This window comes from Psammomys obesus, unplaced genomic scaffold (genome assembly GCF_907164565.1).
Source record: "Psammomys obesus unplaced genomic scaffold, mPsaObe1.curated_primary_1811, whole genome shotgun sequence".
Classification (NCBI taxonomy): Eukaryota; Metazoa; Chordata; class Mammalia; order Rodentia; family Muridae; genus Psammomys; species Psammomys obesus.
This window is the reverse complement of record NW_026596433.1, coordinates 8,100,568-8,122,113: the sequence shown is the minus strand read 5'-3', so window position 1 is coordinate 8,122,113 and position 21,546 is coordinate 8,100,568. Positions and strand designations below refer to the sequence as shown.

Sequence of the window (21,546 nt, the reverse complement as noted above, 5' to 3'; positions counted from 1 at the left end):
AACTTAATCATTAATTACAGCAGCTTTTTAAAATATCAAATTCATTTTCATATTACATTTCTTGCATTTTGTTTTAAAATTGTTCCTTACTACCATGAACAGGACAAGGTTGTTTACTTTCCACTCCTGTTCAAAATATAGTGTCAAGGTTATAACAAGATCAGTAAGACAAGAGGAGATGATACATGGGCTACAAATAAGAGAGGAGAAGCCAAAGTAATATGACTTGACACATAAAAGACTCTATAAAGATTCTGCCAGAAAACTCCTACACCTCACAAATACTCAAAAAAAGTAGTATCCTACTACATTAGGATACTACTTTTATGAAAATTAACATAACAAAAATCAAAAGTTTTCCTATATAAAAATTATAAGCATAACAATTTTCTTAGGGTTTTTTGCTGTGATAAAATACCATAACCAAAAACAGTTTTGGGAGAAAAGGGTTTATTTCATCTTACATCTTGTAGTCCATCTTCCAGAGAAGTCAGGGCAGGAACTCACTGCAGGAACCTGGAGGCAGGAACTTATTCAAAGGCCGTGAAGGAATGTTTCTTGTTGGCTGGCTTCCATGGCTTCCTCAACCTGGTTTCTTACAGCACCTAGAACCACCAGCTCAGGAGTGGCACTTCCCACAATGGGCAGCCCTCTTGTATCAATCACTTCTTAAGAAAATGCACTATAGACCTTCCCTCAGGCCAATATGGTGGTGGCATGTTTTCAACTTCAGTTTCCTCTCCCAAAATTACTCTAGCCTGTCTCAAGTTGACATAAAAACTAGCTTTCATATTGATAAAAAAAATATCAAGAAAATAATTGCACTCATAACAGCCTTTTAAAAAGAAGTATCTAGGAATAGATCTAACCAAAGAAACTACTGACTTACAATGAAATATTTAAGGCACTGAAGAAAGAAGTTGAAGGAGATAGCAGAAGGTAGAAATACATTCCATGTTCACAGACTGTTCAGATTAATATTGTGAAAATGGCCATCCTGCCTAAGGCAATTAATAGATTCACCACAATCATATCAAATTTCAAAGTAGAGGTCTGTACAGATAGCTCAGAAGTTAAGAGCAGTTAATGTTCTTGAAGAGGACCCAGGTTTGATCCCAAGCAACCACAAGGTGATCTGTAACTCCAGTCCCAGGAGACCCAGTGCCCTCTTCTGAACTCCACAGCACCAGGTACACATTTAAATGTGCATGTATGTATGTGTATATATGTACATGCAGGGAAAACACTGTGACACATAAAATAGATTACATAAATCTTAAGCTTTTTTTCAGAAATTTCGACATGCTTCTTTACAGAAACTTATTTTAAATCTCATCACTTGTGCAGAAACACAGAAGATGAAGGATAGCAAGAATGACCCTGAGTAATAAACACACTGCTGAAGGTATCACCATTCCTAATTTAAAGTTATACTGTCGTTTCAAGCTATAGTAATCAAAACAGCATGGCACTGACATTGGAAAAAAAAAAAAAAAAAAGACACATCAATCAATGGAATAGAATTGACGATCCAGACATAAGCCCACATTCCTAACATCACCTGACCTTTGTAAAAGAAGCAATAAACAAAGAAACATTGCTTTAAAAACAAAAAACAAACAAGCAAAAAACCATCTTTAACAAAGAGTGCTGGGCAACCCAGATAGCTATAGGTGGAAAGAATGAAACTAGATCCTCACCTCTCATCTCTCAACCTACGCAAAATTTAACTCCAAATAGATCCAGGACTTCAACATAAGACCTGATACTCTGAATTTGAGAGTGGAGAAATGTGGGAATACATATTGACTTACAGGCACAAGAAAGGTGTTTTAGCATGGAACAGTGGTGGCACATGCATTAAGAATAGTAATGGGCCAATGAGCCCTCATGAAATTAAAAAGCCTCCTGAGGGCAAAGGACAGCACCATTCAAGTGAGGAAGCAGCCTATATTTGGCACCCAAGGGAGGAATTAAAAGCATGCACCACCACAGCCCAGCTGCTCCTGTATTTTGTTTGTTTGTTTGGGTTTTTTGGTCATCTTCTATAATACAAAATTCAAGTAGTTTATGCCTTTGGGTTGTTTGTAACATAAATCCTCTGTCCTAGAAGTCAAAATCAAATTAATTTTATTAGTGAGCCTAATGTAGGGTCATAAAATCATGAGGCTAAAGAGATGGACCTCTGTAGCCCCAGCTGGAGTGTAATCTGTGCAACATAAAAAAATCTCATCAAGTATTTAATAAGCAAACACAAGTATGGTGCATGGGGCTCCTCTCCTAGGACTCTAGCTACTAAGAAATATAAAACAGGAGAATCACAAGTTCAAGGCCAGACTCAGTATCTTAGCAGAGCCTTATTTCATCATGTTAAAAGAGAGCGTGGATATTAGCTTATTAATAGACACTTATCTACTTGGCTTCAAACCCAAGTGCTGCAAAAAAGAGGAATGAGAAATTTCCCTTTGTTGATTTACAGCATCTGAGAGGTAAAAGAGCATATGCAGCTCTTGTTCCTACAAGTATTCCTAAAAATCACAACAAAATGTTCAAAAATGGCCCAATAAAAATCAATTCCAATGTTCTCAACATGACTGCTGCTCTCTGCCCTGTTCTGTTTCTAACCATTTGTTGTTAACAAGAAGCCCATAATTTTCAGCAGAAAAGCTCAACTTATACAACAATTAAGCTCTGGTTTTGTAGTTTAAACTTTCATACTACCTCCTCCATCATAGTCAGTCTGCAATAAGTCTCAGAGAAAATGAAATACAACCTGGGATTATTATTGTAAGGGTGTCATGTTAGAGCTAAAAGAAGTGTTGGCATGTGTAAAACTGACAAGGTCCTTTCAGTCCTTAATGCTTCCCCTGGTATTGATCATTTATAGAGAACTCCATGTGTAGACTGGCATAAAACAGCCTTTAAGTTTTATAAGGAATGCATGCCACTACAACTTCCTATTAGAGGATAAGGACAGAGCTACCTTCTTCACTGAAGCATGGCCTTTGCTTTGCCTAGAACATTCCGTAGTCACTGTTACTTTTCAACCCTGTCTCATACTTACCTTACACATTCCGTACAGTATTCCTGCATGCTCTTATTCAGACCCACTCACAGTAGTTTCCAGGCTTCTCGGCATAAGAGAAATGCATGACGGCTCCCAGGGAAGAACAATCTGCTGACACCTTTATTGGCAACACAGTAATTTTAAGGGATAGACTATGAAAATCATTGTTAGCTGAGGGTAAACAAAAAAACTAGATCTTCTTCAAGATCTTCAGTTTAACCAAAGGAATGTTTTGTTATTAAAAAGTATTATCTAATACCCTGAGAGAAAGCATTTTTCTAATGATTTATTTATGCTTATTTTATGTGCATGAATGTTTTGTCTGCATGTATGTCAGGGCCCTTGGAACTGGAGTTATAGACAGTTGTGAGCTGCCATCTGGGTGCTGGAATTGAAGCGAAGCCCTCTAAAAGAGAGCCCTTAACTACAGAGCTATCTCTCCAGCCTGAGAAAACACTTTCTAAATGAGAATAATTTTACAATCTCCTCAAAAATTTCAGTCAAATTTTATTATTCTAGAAGTTGTTTAAAAATAACAGTCTCTTGCTAAGTATAAATATACAATGCTACTAAGTTCATTTTTATTAATTTTAAGTTGTTATATAAAAGCATAAGAAATATATATTCTAAATTTCTAGTTTCTAACATTTTTCAGTTATCTGTTATTTTGTACATTATATATACATAGATTGGAAATATTCCCCATCATCTTATTTTGTGTGTATTTATAGGATATATAAAAAAAGGATATGGGAGCTGCCTGACCCATGGGGTCATCTCCTCAGGATCCTGCGGCTGCTTATAGTCACCATAAGACTTTTCAGGGCTGTTGACATTGCCATTGTCTAGGGCAAGGACCTCGGATTGAGACAATATATTTGTAAAAATCTACATAAATGATACTACAGAAAAACCAGTTAACTGTATAAACCATACAGTACATGGATAATTAAAGCTTTGCACTGTAGGATTTTGTGGGGTCTGGGGCTGAATTACTTTCCTTATTTCAATGGAGATTGCCGGACCGTTAGATGTACCATTAGATGTAAGTATTTACGTTATCAAATACTTGGAAAAACACAACTATATCCATTAGTATTTAAAAAGAAAAACAGATCTGAGCCTTCTTGACTTCGAATAGAGACCCCCTGGTATATAAAATCCAGGTTTTATTTTCCCTTCTTTACACACCAGTTTGTGGGTTCTACAGTTCTCCTGTGTGGTTATTTTGATTCATTAGTTTAGTTCAAAATATATTATACTTAGATTTATTTAATAATATTTCCTTTAATAAATATACTATTATTTCTTCCCTGTTTCAATGAAATAATAATAGTGTCTTATTCTGATACTGTTCAATATCCTTTATATGGACAAATTGTCATTTGTGAAAACTAAAATTGTTACCAAAAAAAGAGAGAGAAAAGAGGTAGATAGAGACAAAAAGGAAAGAAACTTAATTTTATTCTGTGTTTCCACAAGAAAACTTGACAAAAACGTTCCTTTTTAAAATTAGAATTGGGTGTTTGGAATCATATACTAAATCACTTCACTAAAGAAAGGTAGAGTGTTTTGGGGCCCACAAGGTGGCGTTGTGAGTACATGATGGTGCTCCTATTGAGGGCATAACAGCATTTTCAAAACTGGATTCTCTTGATTTTTCTAAACGTACTTGGAATTGAAAAAGGTAAAGCTATTTGTATTACCTTGATCTCTTTTAGTTGTCTTATTGCTCTAGCTAGTTCTTCCAGTCAAAGTATCACTATTCACAGATGATATGTCACTCATGAATACATGAGGGACAGCAAAAATTCTACCAGAGAACTCCTTCAGCTGATAAAAACCTTCAGCAAACTGGCTGGATATGAAATTAACTCAAAAAAAAAAAATCAGTAGCCTCCTGTGTACAGAAGAAAAACAAAAACAGGCTTAGATAGAAATTAGGGAAAAATACCCTTTATAGTAGCCACATACAACACAAAGTACCTTGGTGTGACTCTAACCAAGCAAGAGAAAGACCAGTTCGAAACGAAAAAAACTTCAAGTCTCTGAAGAAAGAAACTGAAGAAGATATCAGAAGACAGAAAGCTCTCCCATGCTTATGGATTGGTAGAATTAACATAGTGAAAATGTCCATCCTATCAAAAGCAATCTACAGATTCAATGCAATTCCAATCAAAATACCAACACAGTTCTTTACAGAACTTGAAAGAATAATTCTCAATTTCATATGGAAAAACAAAAACAAAACAGAATTGCTAAAACAATCCTGTACAAGAACAGATCATCTGGAGGCATCTCCATCCCTGATTTCAAGCTGTACTATAGAGCACAGGTAATAAAAACTGCATGGTACTGGCATAGAAACAGGTGGATCAATGGAGCCGAATAGAAAATCTAGAGTAAACCCACACACCTATGGATACTTGATTTTTGACAAAGAAGCGAAAACCATACAATGGAAAAAAGATAGTGAGTCTCAGCATATGGTGCTGGTCTAACTGGATGTCTACTCGTAGAAAAATGCAAATAGATCTGTATTTATTACCCTGCACAAAACTAAAATCCAAGTGGATCAAAGACCTAAACAGAAAGCCAGACACACTAAACCTGTTAGAAGAAGAGCCTAGAACTCATTGGCACAGGAGACAACTTCTTGAACAGAATACCAATAGCACAAGCTTTAAGATCAACAATCAATAAATGGGATTTTATGAAACTGAAAAGTTTCTGTAAAGCAAAAGACACGGTCATGACAAAATGACAGCCTACAGATTGAGAAACAATCTTCACCAACCCTGTATCTGACAAAGGGCTAATATCCAGTATATAAAAAGAACTAAAGAAGTTAAAAAGCAACAAATCAAGTGATCCTATTAAAAACAGGGAACAGAGCTAAACAGAGAATTCTCATTAGAGGAATATCAAATAGCAGAGAAACAGTTAAAGAAATGCTAAATGTCCTTAGTCATCAGGGAAATGCAAATAAAAACGACTCTGAGATTTCACCTTATACCATCAGAATGCCTAAGATCAAAAACTCAAGTGACAACATGTGCTGGAGAGGGTGTAGAGAGAGGTGAACTCTACTCCATTGCTGGTGGGAATGTAAACTTGTACAACCACTCTGGAAATCAATCTGGTGTTTTCTCAGACAATTAGGAATAGTGCCACCTCAAGATCCAGCTTTACCACTCCTAGGCATATATCCAAAAGATGCTCAACTATACAGCAAGGACATTTGCCAAACCAGGTTCATAGCAGCTTTATTTGTAAGAGCCAGTATCTGGAAACAACCCAGATTCAACTGAGGAATGGATACAAAAATTGTGGTACATCTACACAATGGAATACTACTCAGCAATTAAAAACAAGGAAATCATGAAATTTGCAGGCAAATGGTGGGAACTATAAAAGATCATCCTGAGTGAGGTAACCCAGAAGCAGGAAGACAGACATGATATATACTCACTTATATAAGACATATAACATAGGATAATCATACTAAAATCTGTATACCTAAGGAAGTTAATCAAGAAGAAGGACCCTGGGTAAGATGCTCAATATTCATTCAGAAAAGCAAACGGGATGGATATAGAAAGATGGAGAAAACCGGGAACAGGATAAGAGCCTATCACAGAGGGCCTCTGAAAGACTCTACTCAGCAGGGTATCAAAACATATGTTGAGACTCATAGCCAAACTACGGACAGAGTGCAGGGAATCTTATGAAAGAAGGGTGAGATAGAAAGACCTAGAGGGGTCAGAAGCTCCATAAGGAGAGCAACAAAACCAAAAAATCTGGGCACAGGGGTCTTTTGTAAGACTGATACTCCAAACAAGGACCATGCATGGAGATAACCTAGAACCCCTGCACAGATATTGCCCATGGCAGCTTAGTCTCCAAGTGGGTTCCCTAGTAATGGGAACAGGAACTGTCTCTGACATGAATTCAGTGGCTGGCTCTTTGATCATCATCTCCTGAGGGAGGATCAGCCTTACCAGGTCACAGAGGAAGACAAAGCAGCCAGTCCTGATGAGACCTAACTGGTTAGTGTGAGAGGGAATGGGAGGAGGACCTCCCTGATCAATGGACTTGGGGAAAGCCTTGGGAGATGAGGGATGGAGGTGGAATCAGGAGGGGATGAGGGAGGGGATACAGCTGGGATACAAAGTAATTAAACTGCTAAATTTTTTAAAAAGTAGAATCCAAAAAAGAAAAAAGTTGAAATCTGATTACACATTAAATAAGGAGCAACTTCAAAAAAAAGGGGGGAAAAAGGGGTTGTTCTCCTCTACTACTGTCTGACCTTATCCTATCAGGTCCCATCAGCCATCAGGGCTATCTGGATCCTCTTCCTTTGTGGGCTGGCTAGGTCAACCAACCAAAGAGACATGATCAAAGAGCAGGCAACCGAGTTCCTATCAAAGACTGCCTCTTCTCCCTTACTATGGAACCCACATGGAGACTGAGCTGTCTATGGTCTACATCTGAGCAGGGCTACCTCTGAGGAGGAGGTTTAGGTACTTTCTATGCACGGTCTTCATTGATGCATCTGTCTCTGCAGTCCCCACTGGTCCTAGCTTTTTCTCCTTAAAAGCCGTGAACTTTCCATTATTAGAAAGTGAATCCATGTACCACATGGATGGCCACCATATGTGCTGGTGCTGATGGTCTTAGGTTACCGGCCAGAGCATTTGTTGGTTACAGGCCCAGCACTCTTCCCACAGGGAACACAAAAGAATCATGCTGTCAGCATCCCAGTGCTAAGACAGTAGTGCAGCTTCCTGACCACACATGAAGAAGTATTTGTTTAGTTTTCGGAGAGCACTTAAGTTTTGAGTTACAATCTATTCAGCAGCACAGACTGTAGACTGTACATATGAGATCCTCCTGGGTACAACATGCAAATCTTAGCTGGAATGTTTCCAGGAGGATATAGACCATGGTCCTCCATCCCATACTTTCAAAAACATATGACTTAGCACACCCCCAAATGTCAACACAAAAAATACAGAGCTTGCTTTAACGATGTCACGCTGTAACAGCAATATACTGAAATAGACAGTTTACTGTGAAAACTGAATGAGAAAACCAGTACAATTACAGCTTAAAATATTAAAACTATTTATTTAGGAATGAAAAAACTCACATACCAAATAGAATCCAAATCTTAATAAAATAGTAAAGTACATTAAATTTATACAAGGAATAGTACAGAATATATAAGTAGCCAAAGTCCTATAGAAGTTTATGCAGAAAATTCTATAATTAGTGACTTGAACATTTCAGTAACTCTACAGTCTTTTCAAACCTGCAATAGAACAAATGATAGATTTGCTAAGTCCCTGGCTCATAATGAATAACAGGACTTAAGTTGTTAGTTTCTGAGCTGAAGATAAACTTGAGGGTTTTTCTTATTTAAATAGAAGAGAGTAAAAATAAATACATCAATTCTTGTAGCATAAGTTATTTTAGAATTTTTCAAATGTCAAAGAGCTTTGCAATTTTTTAAGGTAGTAGGGTGAAAATATTCTGATATCACTTCATCATATCATATCATTTAAACCGCTTTTTGCTAAAACTAGATATAATGTCATTTGTTCACAGTGTAAGTGAACAATATAGGATCATCATAGCTACTTCATCAATAGCTAACTGGAAGACCAGCAAGATTAACATAATACTGAAAATGTCTCCAAACTTTCCATCTACATGCACATAATGTTTAGGTAAATCAATTATCAGAAGCAGAAAATTGTGAATTATCAACTAAAGCATCTCTGCCCTTTGTAGCCCATGATTAATTCTGTGAACAGTGTTTTACATAATTTGTTGGAAACCAAAACAATGACTCATCTCACATACATACAACTGGAAGTAGATTTCCTATCCACTGAAATCTTGAAGGAAAATTCCACCTTATTGAGACTTTCAAGGTCTGAGCACGTATGTACATTCCATGTATACTGTACTCCAGTACAGTTCCCTACATAGAAATGATTCCTGTTGCCCCTTTCTGTTACTTACATTTTTTCCATCCTTTCCATTTTCCGGATTGTTGTTTCCTTTAATTTAAAAGCAACAAATTTAGGCAATTTCTCAAAGTAAGCAATCCTCAAAAATGGAACATGAATATATAAAACACACTCTGAAGCACTGCGTACAGTGACTCTATGAACTCAAATATCCCTTAAGAGCTTAAATTTATAATTTACAATTTTTCTTGCCAAGAGTATACCCTACATAGTGTGCTAAAACAATACTTGTTTCTTCTCGACCTTAGAAATCATCTAAGAGGCGTTGACATTCTCTTACCTCTGAAAAATCCTTGAAGCTACAGTAATTAATAGTGGAGCTCCAGGGTGTTGACTCTGATGATACTGTAGGACAGCTAGACAACCGAGACGTACTTGCTGGTTCCCCAACACTGTCTTTTTTATCTGTGAAGAAATTATATTTTATGATATCTTTCCATTACATAGTAGATCCAAATACTTAAAATTTTTATTAACAGATAAAATAAATAAATCTAAAATGGGTTACGGATATAGATAATAACTCACTTGAGTTTTTAAGTTTTTATATATATGGAGACACAGATGCTAAAAATTCTCTAATAAAAATGTTAAAATACATTTGTGCTCTGTGGTATATGCTTGTAATCATATGTACTTGGGAAGCTGAGAAGAATCATGAGTTCATGGCTGGCCTAAGCAATAGAGAAAAACCGTGTGCCCCAACTCCCGAAAAAGATCCGGGATTATTTTTCCTTTATCGTGATAGAAATCACTTTGAATTAATATAAATGTTAGCAATTTAAACTATAAGCTACTTAAGCCTAGTGTATTGGCACTTGACTGCTCTTCCAGACATCCTGAGTTCAATTCCCAGCAACCACTTGGTAGCTCAGAACTGTTTGTAATGGAATCTGAGTTCCTCTTCTGGTGTGCATGAACAGAGCACTCATACACATAAGAAGCACAAATAAATAAATCTTGAAAAATAAAACTATAAACTACTAACTTATGTGCTCCTTTCTTTTATAACCAATTCTTGGCAGTCTGTGATTCTCTATTTTCTTTATTCAAAGAGCTCTGTAATTTTATTTTATTAATAAAAATGTTTAATAAAAGCTGGGTGATGTCTCCATCAGTAAAGTGCTTGTTTAATTCCAGAACCATGTTTAAAAAAAAAAAGAAAATCAGATGTAGTGACGTACATCTACAGTCACACCACTAGGGTGATGAGACAAGAGGATCCTGAGAGCTTGCTAGCTACCAAGTACAGCAAAGTTGGTGAGCTCCAGGTTCAATGAAAGACTTTACCTCAAAGAATAATGTGGAAAATGACCTCTTACACACATATAAACACACACACATACAGAAGGATGATAATGTTAAATGTCCATAAAAACCACTGTTCTGAAAGATTGAAGCCAACAGTACTAATACAATTTAAGGACTTACCATAGGGTATAATATCCATGCCACTAACAGAATCATAGTCTTCACATGCTGCATTATTCTCTTCAGAATGAATATTCTGGAAAGTACAGGTAAATATTTAGAATAAAATTAAGGGTGTTTCATTTTATACTGATAGACATAATACAAGCAAAGCACAGGGAATATTAATATATAATTGTTCTTACGTATATAAAAAAAAGAAAAACTTTTAAGTGTAGAAGTAGATAGTAACCTTCTTCAATCTACAACCCCAGTCTCTAAAAAGGTAAAGGCAGACTAGAAACAGAAATCTTTTTTTTTTAATTGCTCAATTGGGAAGTAATATAAGAAAATTAGGTAAACAGATATTAGTGAAAAATTGTCCACAATATTAACATTCCTTTATTCATATCATGTGATTTTTTTCTATTTCCTGTAAAATTTATTTCAATGCAATCAATAGTATTTTCTACTTACCATGTTAAGTTATAATTTTATTCATTTATACCTGGGAAATAAATCTTTATTTGTAAGTAGAAACAAAAATCTTAAAACAAGATTTCTCAGACTACATAAGGCAATGGTAAATGGGGTGGTTTACATAAGCATGGGCCCCACAGATTCACATATTTAAATGCTTCCTCACCAGGGAGGGGCACTATTTGAGAAGGACTGGGAGATGTGGGTTGTTGGAGGAATGTCACTAGGGGTGGGCTTTGCGGTTTCAAAAGCCCATGCTGAGCCCAGTGTCTCCACCTCTCTCAGCTGCTGTTCCAGCAGCCATGTATGCCATGATGCTGTCATGAGGACAATGGACTAAGCCTCTCAAACTGTAAGGAAGTCCCCAATTAAATGGCTTCCTTTATCAGAGTTGCCTTGGTCATGGTGTATCTTCACAGAAATAGAACAGTGTCTAAAAATGTAATTTTGATAAAAACGTTTCTATGAAATTTACTTTATGATTGAAGTTAATGCTGAAAGAAGAGTTGTAATTTTAATTTTATCCCTTCTCCAACTTTTCCTGTAAACTGAAGAAGCTCTCTATCCTACTAAAATACGCAAAATAATTTAAAGGCTTTCTAAATATTCTTACATCATTCTAAGAATTACAAGTACTATTAATCACTAAAGCTCAACTTACAGGTTTTTCAAATTATCTTATTTGATAGGAAAACAAATAGCCACAAGAAGTATAATGAAGCTTTTTAAACTTAAGTAGACTTTATTCTAATTAAACATTTCTCATTTTCTATATAGCTTCACTCACATATAGCATTTCTAAGAAAACACAGATTTACTAAGGTAAGTACTTCACTATACATGACCAGTTTACATAGTGATACCTTCTTAGCCAAAAGCATCTCTGTTTCAAGAAGAGTGACTCGACTTAGAAGGTTATTCCAGGCCTTTTCATCAACCATCACTTTCCCTTTTACTGCAGCTTCCAAACACTCCACCCTTTTCTCTAGCCAAGTCAGCTTCTTAAGCTTTTCTTGACATTCAGCCAGTGTGATCTGAAGTTCAGTAATCTCAGGATTATTACAGATAGCCTAAAATGAGAGGCAAGATCACAGATGAAAAGCAATCAATGTATTTCCATTCCTTTGTGTTGTTTTGATAGCCCAGGAAGAAGAGTATAAGAACACAGAGCCCTCCCTGCAAAAAGCAGTGGACTTTAACATGAGTCTGTCAGATGTGACTCCAACAACTATTTGGGAATTCATATGCATGATGCTCTTTAGTTTCTTTAAATACAAACCCAAAAGGAAATAAGCAAAAAAACAATGTGATGATTACCTAGAGTGTCACACAGCAGAAAGTAAGGCCATAAATAATCATTCATAAATCCAACTGTAACACAAAATGTATAAAAATCAAAAGACACAAGCATTTTAGCAGAGCAGATTATATACATAATGGTACTTGAGTCAAGAAGAAACAGAAGTGGAAGGATAGCAAGGAGTCAGGTTGGATGGCACACATCTATAATCCTACCACACAAAAGGGTAGGCAGAAGGATTTTTTCAACTTCAAAGCCATGTTGGATTACATAAAGACAGCCAAAGCAACAAAGACCAAGCCCTTTAGAGCAAATATAGCAAAAACTCAACCAAAGGAAAATATGGAAACAAAATGCCAACCTTTTCTACTTAACAACAGAGGAAACAAGTGGTAGAAAACTCTACTGTGCAAAGTGGTACATCTCTCTTGGTAGATCATATTGCTGGTACAAGTACTATCTCTTATTTCTCTTTGCTTTACTTCTAACTCAGGAGGAAAACTCCAAACATCCCACAATTGGAAGTCACTGAATCACATTCAGTAGGATTGATTCCTTAAGTAATAACATAGATGCCATAATTTAAGAATTCAGAAACATTCCAGCTTTCAAGCACTGAAATAATCAGATACCAATGCAATGTGTTACACAGCTCCCCAGTCCTTACTTGCAGCTCAGCCCTGACTTCCGAGATACGTTCTTCAGGAGTCATTACTTCACAAGTCTTCTCTTCTGACTCATCACACCCATCACTCTCTTCTGTGGAAATTACTGTCCCTTCAGGAATGCTGACACTGTCTTCAGTATACAGGTGGCGGATCACCACAGCTTTCTTCTGCATTGAGACAACACGGAAGAAATACTTCAGTGGCTTTACTGTCATAATTCCTTTAAGTGTGCTCACAGCAATTCTCTAGACAGACTGTAGAAAGACTAAAAGACATTTAAATTACCACATAAAACATATCACAAAAGAACATGCTAATATTAACATATTTTAATATGTCTTTGTGAAAATGTGGTTCAGCTTTTTAAAAGAATTCTTATGTCTTTGTTAAACATTTTAAAGATTTCTAGCTTTGTTTCAAAATGCTGGAGAAAGCAATTACAGTAAAGATGAAACATGATTAGCAAAGATATGAACACTTGTTGAAACAGGCTGATCTGTGCTTTTGTAAATGTTTGAAATGTTACATGACAGGAAGTTAAAACAAAACAAATCAAAAACAACTTTTAGGTGTGGTAGCAAACAACTATAATCCCAGCATTCACTAATTCCAGACAAGAGGATTATAAGCTTCAGGTCTGCCTGGGCTATATAGTAAGACTGTCAATGAATAAGGTACACAATCAAGTAAAAGTTGTGCCATAATTTACAAGTTAAATAACAACTAGCTGTCTGAGGACTCACTATAATTTCTTTCTATTAAACAAATCACTATATATACTTTACCTTTAGCTAAAAGTTCAAAACACTAAAGGGAAAAGTACCAGCAAGGACCTTGCACTTTATCCACTGTCCTTCTACCTATGTGTTGTCTGTTTAGACACTGAAAACCCTAACAAAGGAAGAGAACATAAAGCACATCTATATGAGATGAGGCTTCAGAAAGGAGACAATTTGCTTTAGCACTGACTCAACTTTTCTGTCTGAATTCTACTGACTTTTTAGTAGTTAATCAAGTTTCTGGTTATAAAGCTCTAGTCATGTATTTTGGATTAGGGAATGAATAATTCTATGTATTTTGCTTTATCTAGAAACAATGTACACCTTTTATCTAATTACACATTGATTATTCATCTATATTCTGTCCTCTCACCCAAACTGAAAATAGCTGGAAGTACATTTATTATTAAAATGACATTTTAGCTCAGAGATACCCTTGGATATAGTAAATGCTCTCTAAATGTATTGGATTCATTTAGCCACAGGTGCTCAACAGTGACAAAGGCAGAAACAATCTATTCCTATGAGTAAAGAATGCTCAAAACAGTAACTCAAAACCAGATTCCAGATTATTACATAATCTATATTCTTGGTTATCAATGCATCTAAAGGAATCTTGATAACCACTCTTGTTACTAATAGATTCCTTACTACATATACACGTCTTTTAGAGATGATCAATTATGTAATTAACAATATATGTTGAGGGGCTGGAAAGATTGCTCAGGTTAAGAACATGTATGGCTCTTGTAAAAGACATAGATTTGAATCCCAGCACTCACATGGAGGCCCACAACCACCCATGACTCCAGTTCCAAGGAATATAGCACTTTCTTCTGTTCCATTCTGGTGCACATATAGATGAGATAAAATAAATATTGTTTTTAAAACAGTAGATATCAATGCCTCTATAATATAACCATACTAAATTTTATCAGGAAAATGAAAAAACAATTCAAAATTAGGAATATAAAACCTATTCAATTTTTTCCTTTTTACACTCTTCTCACAACTTTAGAAATAGTTCCTAAACATTCTACGCTGTTGAAAAGTGCCATGCTGAGACTATATAGGTGGAGCAAAGGGAAGGGGGTATAAGAGAGAACAATAGGGAGTTGGATATAATCAAAGTACTGATATAAATAAATAAAGGCCATTTTTTAAACCAATAAGTACTAATAAAAATACCTATGATATCTGACTAGAATATCTCATCAAATGTCAGTTGAAGTCATGAATCTTTATTGCATTCAGATATACTTCTGTTCCTTTGCATTTTCCTACCTTTCCTGAAGTCATAAACCTGCCAGTGATATCAAAGCCAACAGCCTCGGCAGGGGTTTTCTCCTTGTTCGAACAAGCCTCCGGCTCTTCTGAGATGTTCTTCTTTCTTTGGCATGACAGATTCTAAGTAAATAAAAATAGTAGACAAAATACATTTTGTAGACAATTATGATATACTATTTTCTATTACATACTAAATTCTATTATTCAGATACTTTTGACAATAGCAAATAGTAAAAGTAATGAAACAACTCATTTTGTTTCTTTGTTTATTGTAAACTTAAGTGAGACTGGTATGGTGGAGCTATAATTCCACACTTAGAAGACTGAGGAAAAAAGACTGAGGCCAGCTTTGGTTATGTAGAAAGTATGAGGCCAACCTGGGCTACATAGTTAAAAAGAGACAATAAAACAAAAACTTCAAAAAGCATCAAAAATACTTTATCTTTGAACTGCTAATTTAGTTCCATGTCACAGATATATAATATATGTGAGCAGTATCAGAGAAATCATTGTCCTTGACAGGGTTATACCCTATATGTCGATAAACCTATGGCATTGGATATGTGAGCTGTATGGAACAATATAATTGAGAATTACCTAGGTGCTATGGCCTTATCCAGGTACAGATTGTAGTGACCTGTACTCAGAAAAAAGCTAGCTGTGAAATATTTATCTCCTCTAGAGTAGGCTCCAAGACCTAAATGTTTACAGGGAGGAATCCTCAACATCTCTGTGGTTTTACACATTCAAATTCCCATCTTGGACCTAAAGAACCCATGTTTGAGCCAAACTACCCTTAATTTCTAAAAATGCCCTTAAAATTCCTACAATTACGCATATAACATTAACACAGAATTCCCTTCAATAAATAAAACACTGATGCCTAAGATTTTGGGGTCTTCACCCACCAAGCTTAGCTGCCCCGTCCCTTCCCTGAAGAAAAATACTACTGCCTTTGCTTCAGTAAAGCTGTCACTATGCTTAAGTCTCTTTTATGTCTGTCCATGAATTCTTTCTTTAATTAGAGTCTAATGAGACAAAGACCTTGTGGGCCCAGCAAGTCAAGTGACAATGCATTTTTTTTTAATAATTTGCTATCCTTTCAAATAATGGAGGTTTCAGCCAAAGTTAGCACTAAAATCTATTCATAAAATCACCTTTTCAACGGCAATCAATTCCTTGTGCTTTTTCATCACACAATTCAATATATCACAGACAATTTGGATTTTCCACTCAGCAAATCCAGACTGTATAAACTGCTTTTTTGTCAAAACTGGTTTATAATCAAATTGATCACGAAGAAGCTGCAAAAAATAAAGGTAAAAATTAGGAACAATTTATTCATATAATTCAAAATTTTATAACCCTTGGTCAGAAGGTAATAACTACCTTTGAGAAGACGATCAGGCCATTACGTAAAGTATACAAAGGGCCTAAAATTATAGAATGGGTGTTGAGTTATGCTCAGGTATGAGACTGATTGCTAGGGATATGCCAGGGTGAGGCAGGAGGGAAGAGGTGGAAAGAGAAAGAGGGAGGGGGCAAGGAAAAGATGGACAGAGAGCACACTTCAAAAAGCCAGAGCTACATGAGACACTGTCTCAAAAAATAAAGCAAAACAAAACAAAGTAAACAAACACACACCAAAAAAAAAAAAAAAAAAAAAAAAAAAATCACAGTACTTGACCAAAATTAATGGTAAACATAAGGTTCTTAAAAGTAAAAATCAACTGAGATCAAATTCAGTCTCCATTGAGGGGTCTTGATGTTACTGGAGTTATAAGACCTGGCCTCAGATCCCAAGGAACAAACTATGCTAATTTCAGTTTATATCTCACTAGCAAATTCATGCAGAAGCCAGTGGATTACAAGTTCTCTTTTGTTTCATCCAGTATATAAACTTTTACTAAAACTTCATAAAAAGCAGGCAAATTACAGCCAGTGACAGCATTTACCAGTTGCCATAATTAATAGGAAATGTTGACAAAGCAAACATGAATTGTATCTTAACTGCAATAGAGACCATATTTTAATGAGATAAACAATTATGGAAATACTGTCAACTATACATACATATGACACTTATCAACATATGAGAGTGGGCCCAGATTACAATGAAGCTGAAATTTTTTCTGTGGCCTAGTATTTTAACTACATTACTTCGGTATTTAGACACAGAAATACTTACATTGCACTAAAAACACACAATATTCAGAACAGAAACAGGTTACAAGTTTGTAGCCCAGGAGCAATAGGTTATGCATACAGGCCACGTCTAGGTCTGTGCAAGCACAGTCTGATGTTTGTCCAATGCCAAAATTGCCTATGGATGCATTTCTCAGGATGTATAGCACTGTTAAGTGAACACGCAACTGTGTTTTCATTGTTATTACAAAAGTATTAATTTTAAAAATCATTCCATAAAGTAATTATTACTTCATAAACTCAAAATACCTTATAGATGGTATCTGTAAAGCGCACATCATTCTTCGCTAAGAGCTCCACATTGGATTCCATCAGAAGTTCTGATACATAAGGGGAATATGAGGTAAAAGAATAGCTGATGATGGGCAAAAATGCTGCTGTTTCTCCCTTCATCAAACTGTCAGAAAAAGGGAAAAAGACTTTTAATTAGCAAAGTCCCAAAAGCTATGTGATTAAGTATAATTAGCAATATTGTCATTAACTTATTTACTCTTATAGGAACAATAATGAAGCAATATATGAATCTGATCAGACTATAAAACAGTACTGTGCATTCTCACGTGCTCAAATCCTCACTATCACTGTAGAGTATCTCCTACAGTGTTTACTGGTTTTATGAGGTGTATTCTTACTTGACCTATTTTATTTCTACTGTAAATATAAAGAAAGTACCACCTTACAGTTCTCAAGAGTATTTTGTTTTTGTAACATTTGTTACATTAACTCATTTGTTCCTACAAAAACTTGGAATGGTTAATCTTATGAACTATATAGGTTACAAATGAGGAACACACAGAAAAGAGCTTATGTTGTGATTACACACCCACTTTCTGCTTCCTTGAGATCTGTATCTTCTCAGTTCTTGGCTAGGAAAGTATCCTACATTTTGCCCATATCTTTATTCATTATGACTCATCAGATAAATGCTGACTTCCATGAAGCCACCATCTCAAGTATCTGCTGCCACATGCTATCTGTTTCTGATTGTCTACTTATTTACTATTGTAAAATGACTTACTGATTCTTCCACAAAAAAGCAAATGAACTATTTCTTCACTTAGCCAACTGAAGTTATACTAAATATACATATAAACAGTATGTTTTCCACAGAATTCAAAATGTTTGTGTAAACCTCCCCATCTCCAACCCAAACTTTTTTAAAATTTTAGTTTTCATTTGTATGTGTGTGTCACACATGCTCCATGCCCACAGCACAGGCAGATATAAGCACCTGATGTGAGTGCTGGGAAGTAAACTCTGCTTCTCTAGAAGAGCTGCACATGCTCTTAACTGCTGAGCCATCTTTCCAATCCTCCACTCAAACTTTAATAAAACTTTTAAAGCATGGAGACTGCTGTAAGAAATCTCACTAATTGGGATTTTTCCTGCTAAGAGAACACATGATATAAATGTTTAAAATCTATCTTCTATACAATGAATACACAAAGAAATAAATTAGCAAAAAATGGTAACATCATATTGGCTACATTAAAAAATACTACTTACTACTCTATGGAATGAGAGAATGGAAGATTATATAATTAATAAAATCCATTATACTCCAGGGAGTTTAAAATTATATACAGACAGTATCTAGACTGATGTATATACAGCTAACAAACAAACATTTTAAATCTCTTGGGTTGGAATTTTTATTAATTCATACTTCTAAGTTCCTACAGTTTTCTGCTTTCTTAAATATTATAACATATACAAGTAAATTTCCTTTAAATGTATTACAGCTGTTTGTTGTGTGCATGTGTGTGTACATGCCCTCACATGCATGCACATTAGGAAAAGCACTTAGGCACACACATGAAGGACAAAGGACAGTTAAGTCCTGAGGACTGAAGTCAGAGTCATCAGGCTTGGCAGCCAGTTACCTTTCCAACTTGTCAGCCCACGAGTGTATTTAAACAAGAGCCAAAACCAAGCAAGCAAACAAACAAAAACCCCTAACAACAACAACCAAACCTATTTTCATTTAGGACCCTCATTGTGTCATATATCACACAATCTCAAAGTTTTAGCAAACACACCTCCCTAAACACACACGAACACACACAAATAACTTTCAAATATCAAATGTATTATAGCTTACCCAATATAATCCACTTCGTTAGGGTAATTTAGCGAACGAAGCACTTGTTGTAGCTTCCGCAAGCTTCTCCTTAAGTCACCTGTTGCCATTATTTAATATTAGATTCAGCTCCTAATCTTTCAACTTTTCATCTAAAAATAAAATTATGAAGTACTGGTTAAATGTTTGCTTCAGAAAGCTGTTTTTCTCTACTCCATGTGTCTCCTATATCTGCTCTGTATGCATCTCCTACACCTGCTCTGTATGTGTCTCCTACGTCTGCTCTGTATGAGTCCCCATATCTGCTCTGTATAGGTCCCCTATATCTGCTCTGTATGCATCTCCCACATATACTCTGTATGTATCCCCAGCACATTCACATCACACTACTTCTACGCCTCAGAACTTAGCACTTCTGTGGCAGGTTAAATGCTTACTGCATTGCACCAACTCTAAACCCTAAATCTAAACCTGGCTTCAATCTCAAAAAATAAGTTTGTCTTATATTTATGTTCTTCCAATGTATTTCATCTAGCACTCTCCCAAATATGTTTACCTTAAATGACAACAGATTACAATAGTTACTTTTCCCTGTGACCAAATACCTAACAGGAGGACACTCAGTGGGAAAGAGGTTTATTGGTTCAATCCTTGAGGGGATATGGAGCCTCCTAGTATGGAAACCATGGTGGCAGGCAGCACTGAGGTGGCCAGAATGTGAAGTAGCTGCTAGCTCACATTTATCCATACCAGAGGACAAAACAGCAAAGAAGTGGAATCAGGCTACCTACCATCTCAAGGTACCTTCACTCCCCAAGCCACCTCCTCTAGCTAGGTCCCACCTCCGAAAGATTCTATAACCTGTCAAATTAGCACCCTAAGCTGGAGACCAAGTGATCAAACATAAGAGCCTATGGAGGACACTTCACATCCAAATCACGGCTGGTACCATTTGGAAAAACATAGCAAGTTGAAATAGCTTTCATCATTAATTACCTTGAGCGCTTACAAAACGTATATAATATAACCAATAAAAATAAACATAAATATAGCACAGATTAGTTATTATTCCCCAGGGCTTGGATTTGAATTTCATGCAGTTGCCAATCAGATGCCTATCTTAAAACACAAAACAAAACAAACTCTTAGTTTACCATTATCTCGCTCAAGAAAATTGTAAGAGTACTTTGAGAAACAAATTCTCTGAGACTAAAGTTCCTTGAAAATGAAATCACTGGCATTAAAAACAAGAACAATTAGATGAAATATACTTTATATGACTTTTCCCAGTCTGCATTTCAGCAACTATCAACACATAAATCACCCCTTCCCATACCACCTCTGTATCTACATAGATCAAGAGAAGTAACTGAAGCTGGCAATTTGCAAAATTGTAAGCCTGGGCCACCACCCATTTCTGTAGCCGTTTCCCTAGATTTGGGCACCTATTTAATCTCTATATGAATACCATTCCCATTTCCAGTCTGGTCTTTATGAACATGGCAAAGAACAAGCTGCTGAGCATATTTTTAGGTACTCTTACACTGGCATTCTGGTCGCCATTTTTGAAACATTAAATTACACTGACTAAACATTAACATGTTTAAGCAATATAAATTGTAGGGGGAAAAAAGAAAGGAATCCTAAAATCAAATTATACAAAATGCTGGTCAAAAAAGTAAGCCTAATTTCACATCTATCCAGGCCAGGGGTAGACAGACAATGGCTAAGAGAGACTTCCCAGATCAGCCTTTATTGCCTAGACAGGTGAAGTGGGAACTACTGAAGCAGTAACTAAAAACCTTGTTCCTGAGATTTAAGATTGCAGATCTGATCTTATTTGGTTCCAGATTCGTTTGACTTAACATAATTTTTACTTTTTATTCATATCCCATCTTCCCAGGATATTTGATTAGTCCTGGGACTATTATTCTGTGGGATCTTTTCTTTCTCTCATATCTTAGAACATCTTTATCTTTACATTATTTCTACCTCTGGTAATGGAATTTCTGACAATAAAGTATGCCCTAGGAATACATCCTCTTCATTACCAACAGAATGAGTATTTTGAAGAAGAGTAAAATTCAAGTACAGCTTGAACATGTGGGTGAAGGAGATGTGACAGAAAAGAAAAACAAAGACATTAAATAAGATCATAGAAAACTGTTTAAGAAAGGTTTTCCTGGGGGCAAGATGGCAGCGCCGGGAGGACTCTCATTCTGAGGAGCAGCA

The 21,546-nt window shown here is 35.9% G+C and overlaps 1 protein-coding gene across 2 annotated transcripts in view; it reads right to left on the bottom strand.

Annotated features, from left to right (window-relative positions):
* Positions 1-433: 433 nt before the first annotated feature.
* Cep44 (centrosomal protein 44) overlaps positions 434-21,546 on the bottom strand; it is a 27,962-nt gene continuing 6,849 nt past the window's right edge. The window contains exons 2-11 of one of the 2 annotated variants that reach the window (XM_055597873.1): positions 19,336-19,466; positions 17,484-17,631; positions 16,187-16,333; positions 15,027-15,149; positions 12,963-13,130; positions 11,859-12,065; positions 10,537-10,612; positions 9,386-9,510; positions 3,065-3,185; positions 434-605 (exon numbers count right to left, since the gene is read on the bottom strand). In XM_055597873.1, the coding sequence (XP_055453848.1) occupies positions 3,102-3,185; positions 9,386-9,510; positions 10,537-10,612; positions 11,859-12,065; positions 12,963-13,130; positions 15,027-15,149; positions 16,187-16,333; positions 17,484-17,631; positions 19,336-19,424 (1,167 nt within the window). In that variant the 5' untranslated portion in view covers positions 19,425-19,466 and the 3' untranslated portion in view covers positions 434-605; positions 3,065-3,101. Of the gene's footprint in view, positions 606-3,064; positions 3,186-8,170; positions 8,382-9,097; positions 9,136-9,385; positions 9,511-10,536; positions 10,613-11,858; positions 12,066-12,962; positions 13,131-15,026; positions 15,150-16,186; positions 16,334-17,483; positions 17,632-19,335; positions 19,467-21,546 lie in introns of those variants that run through there. The other variant, XM_055597874.1, reaches the window with a different exon arrangement.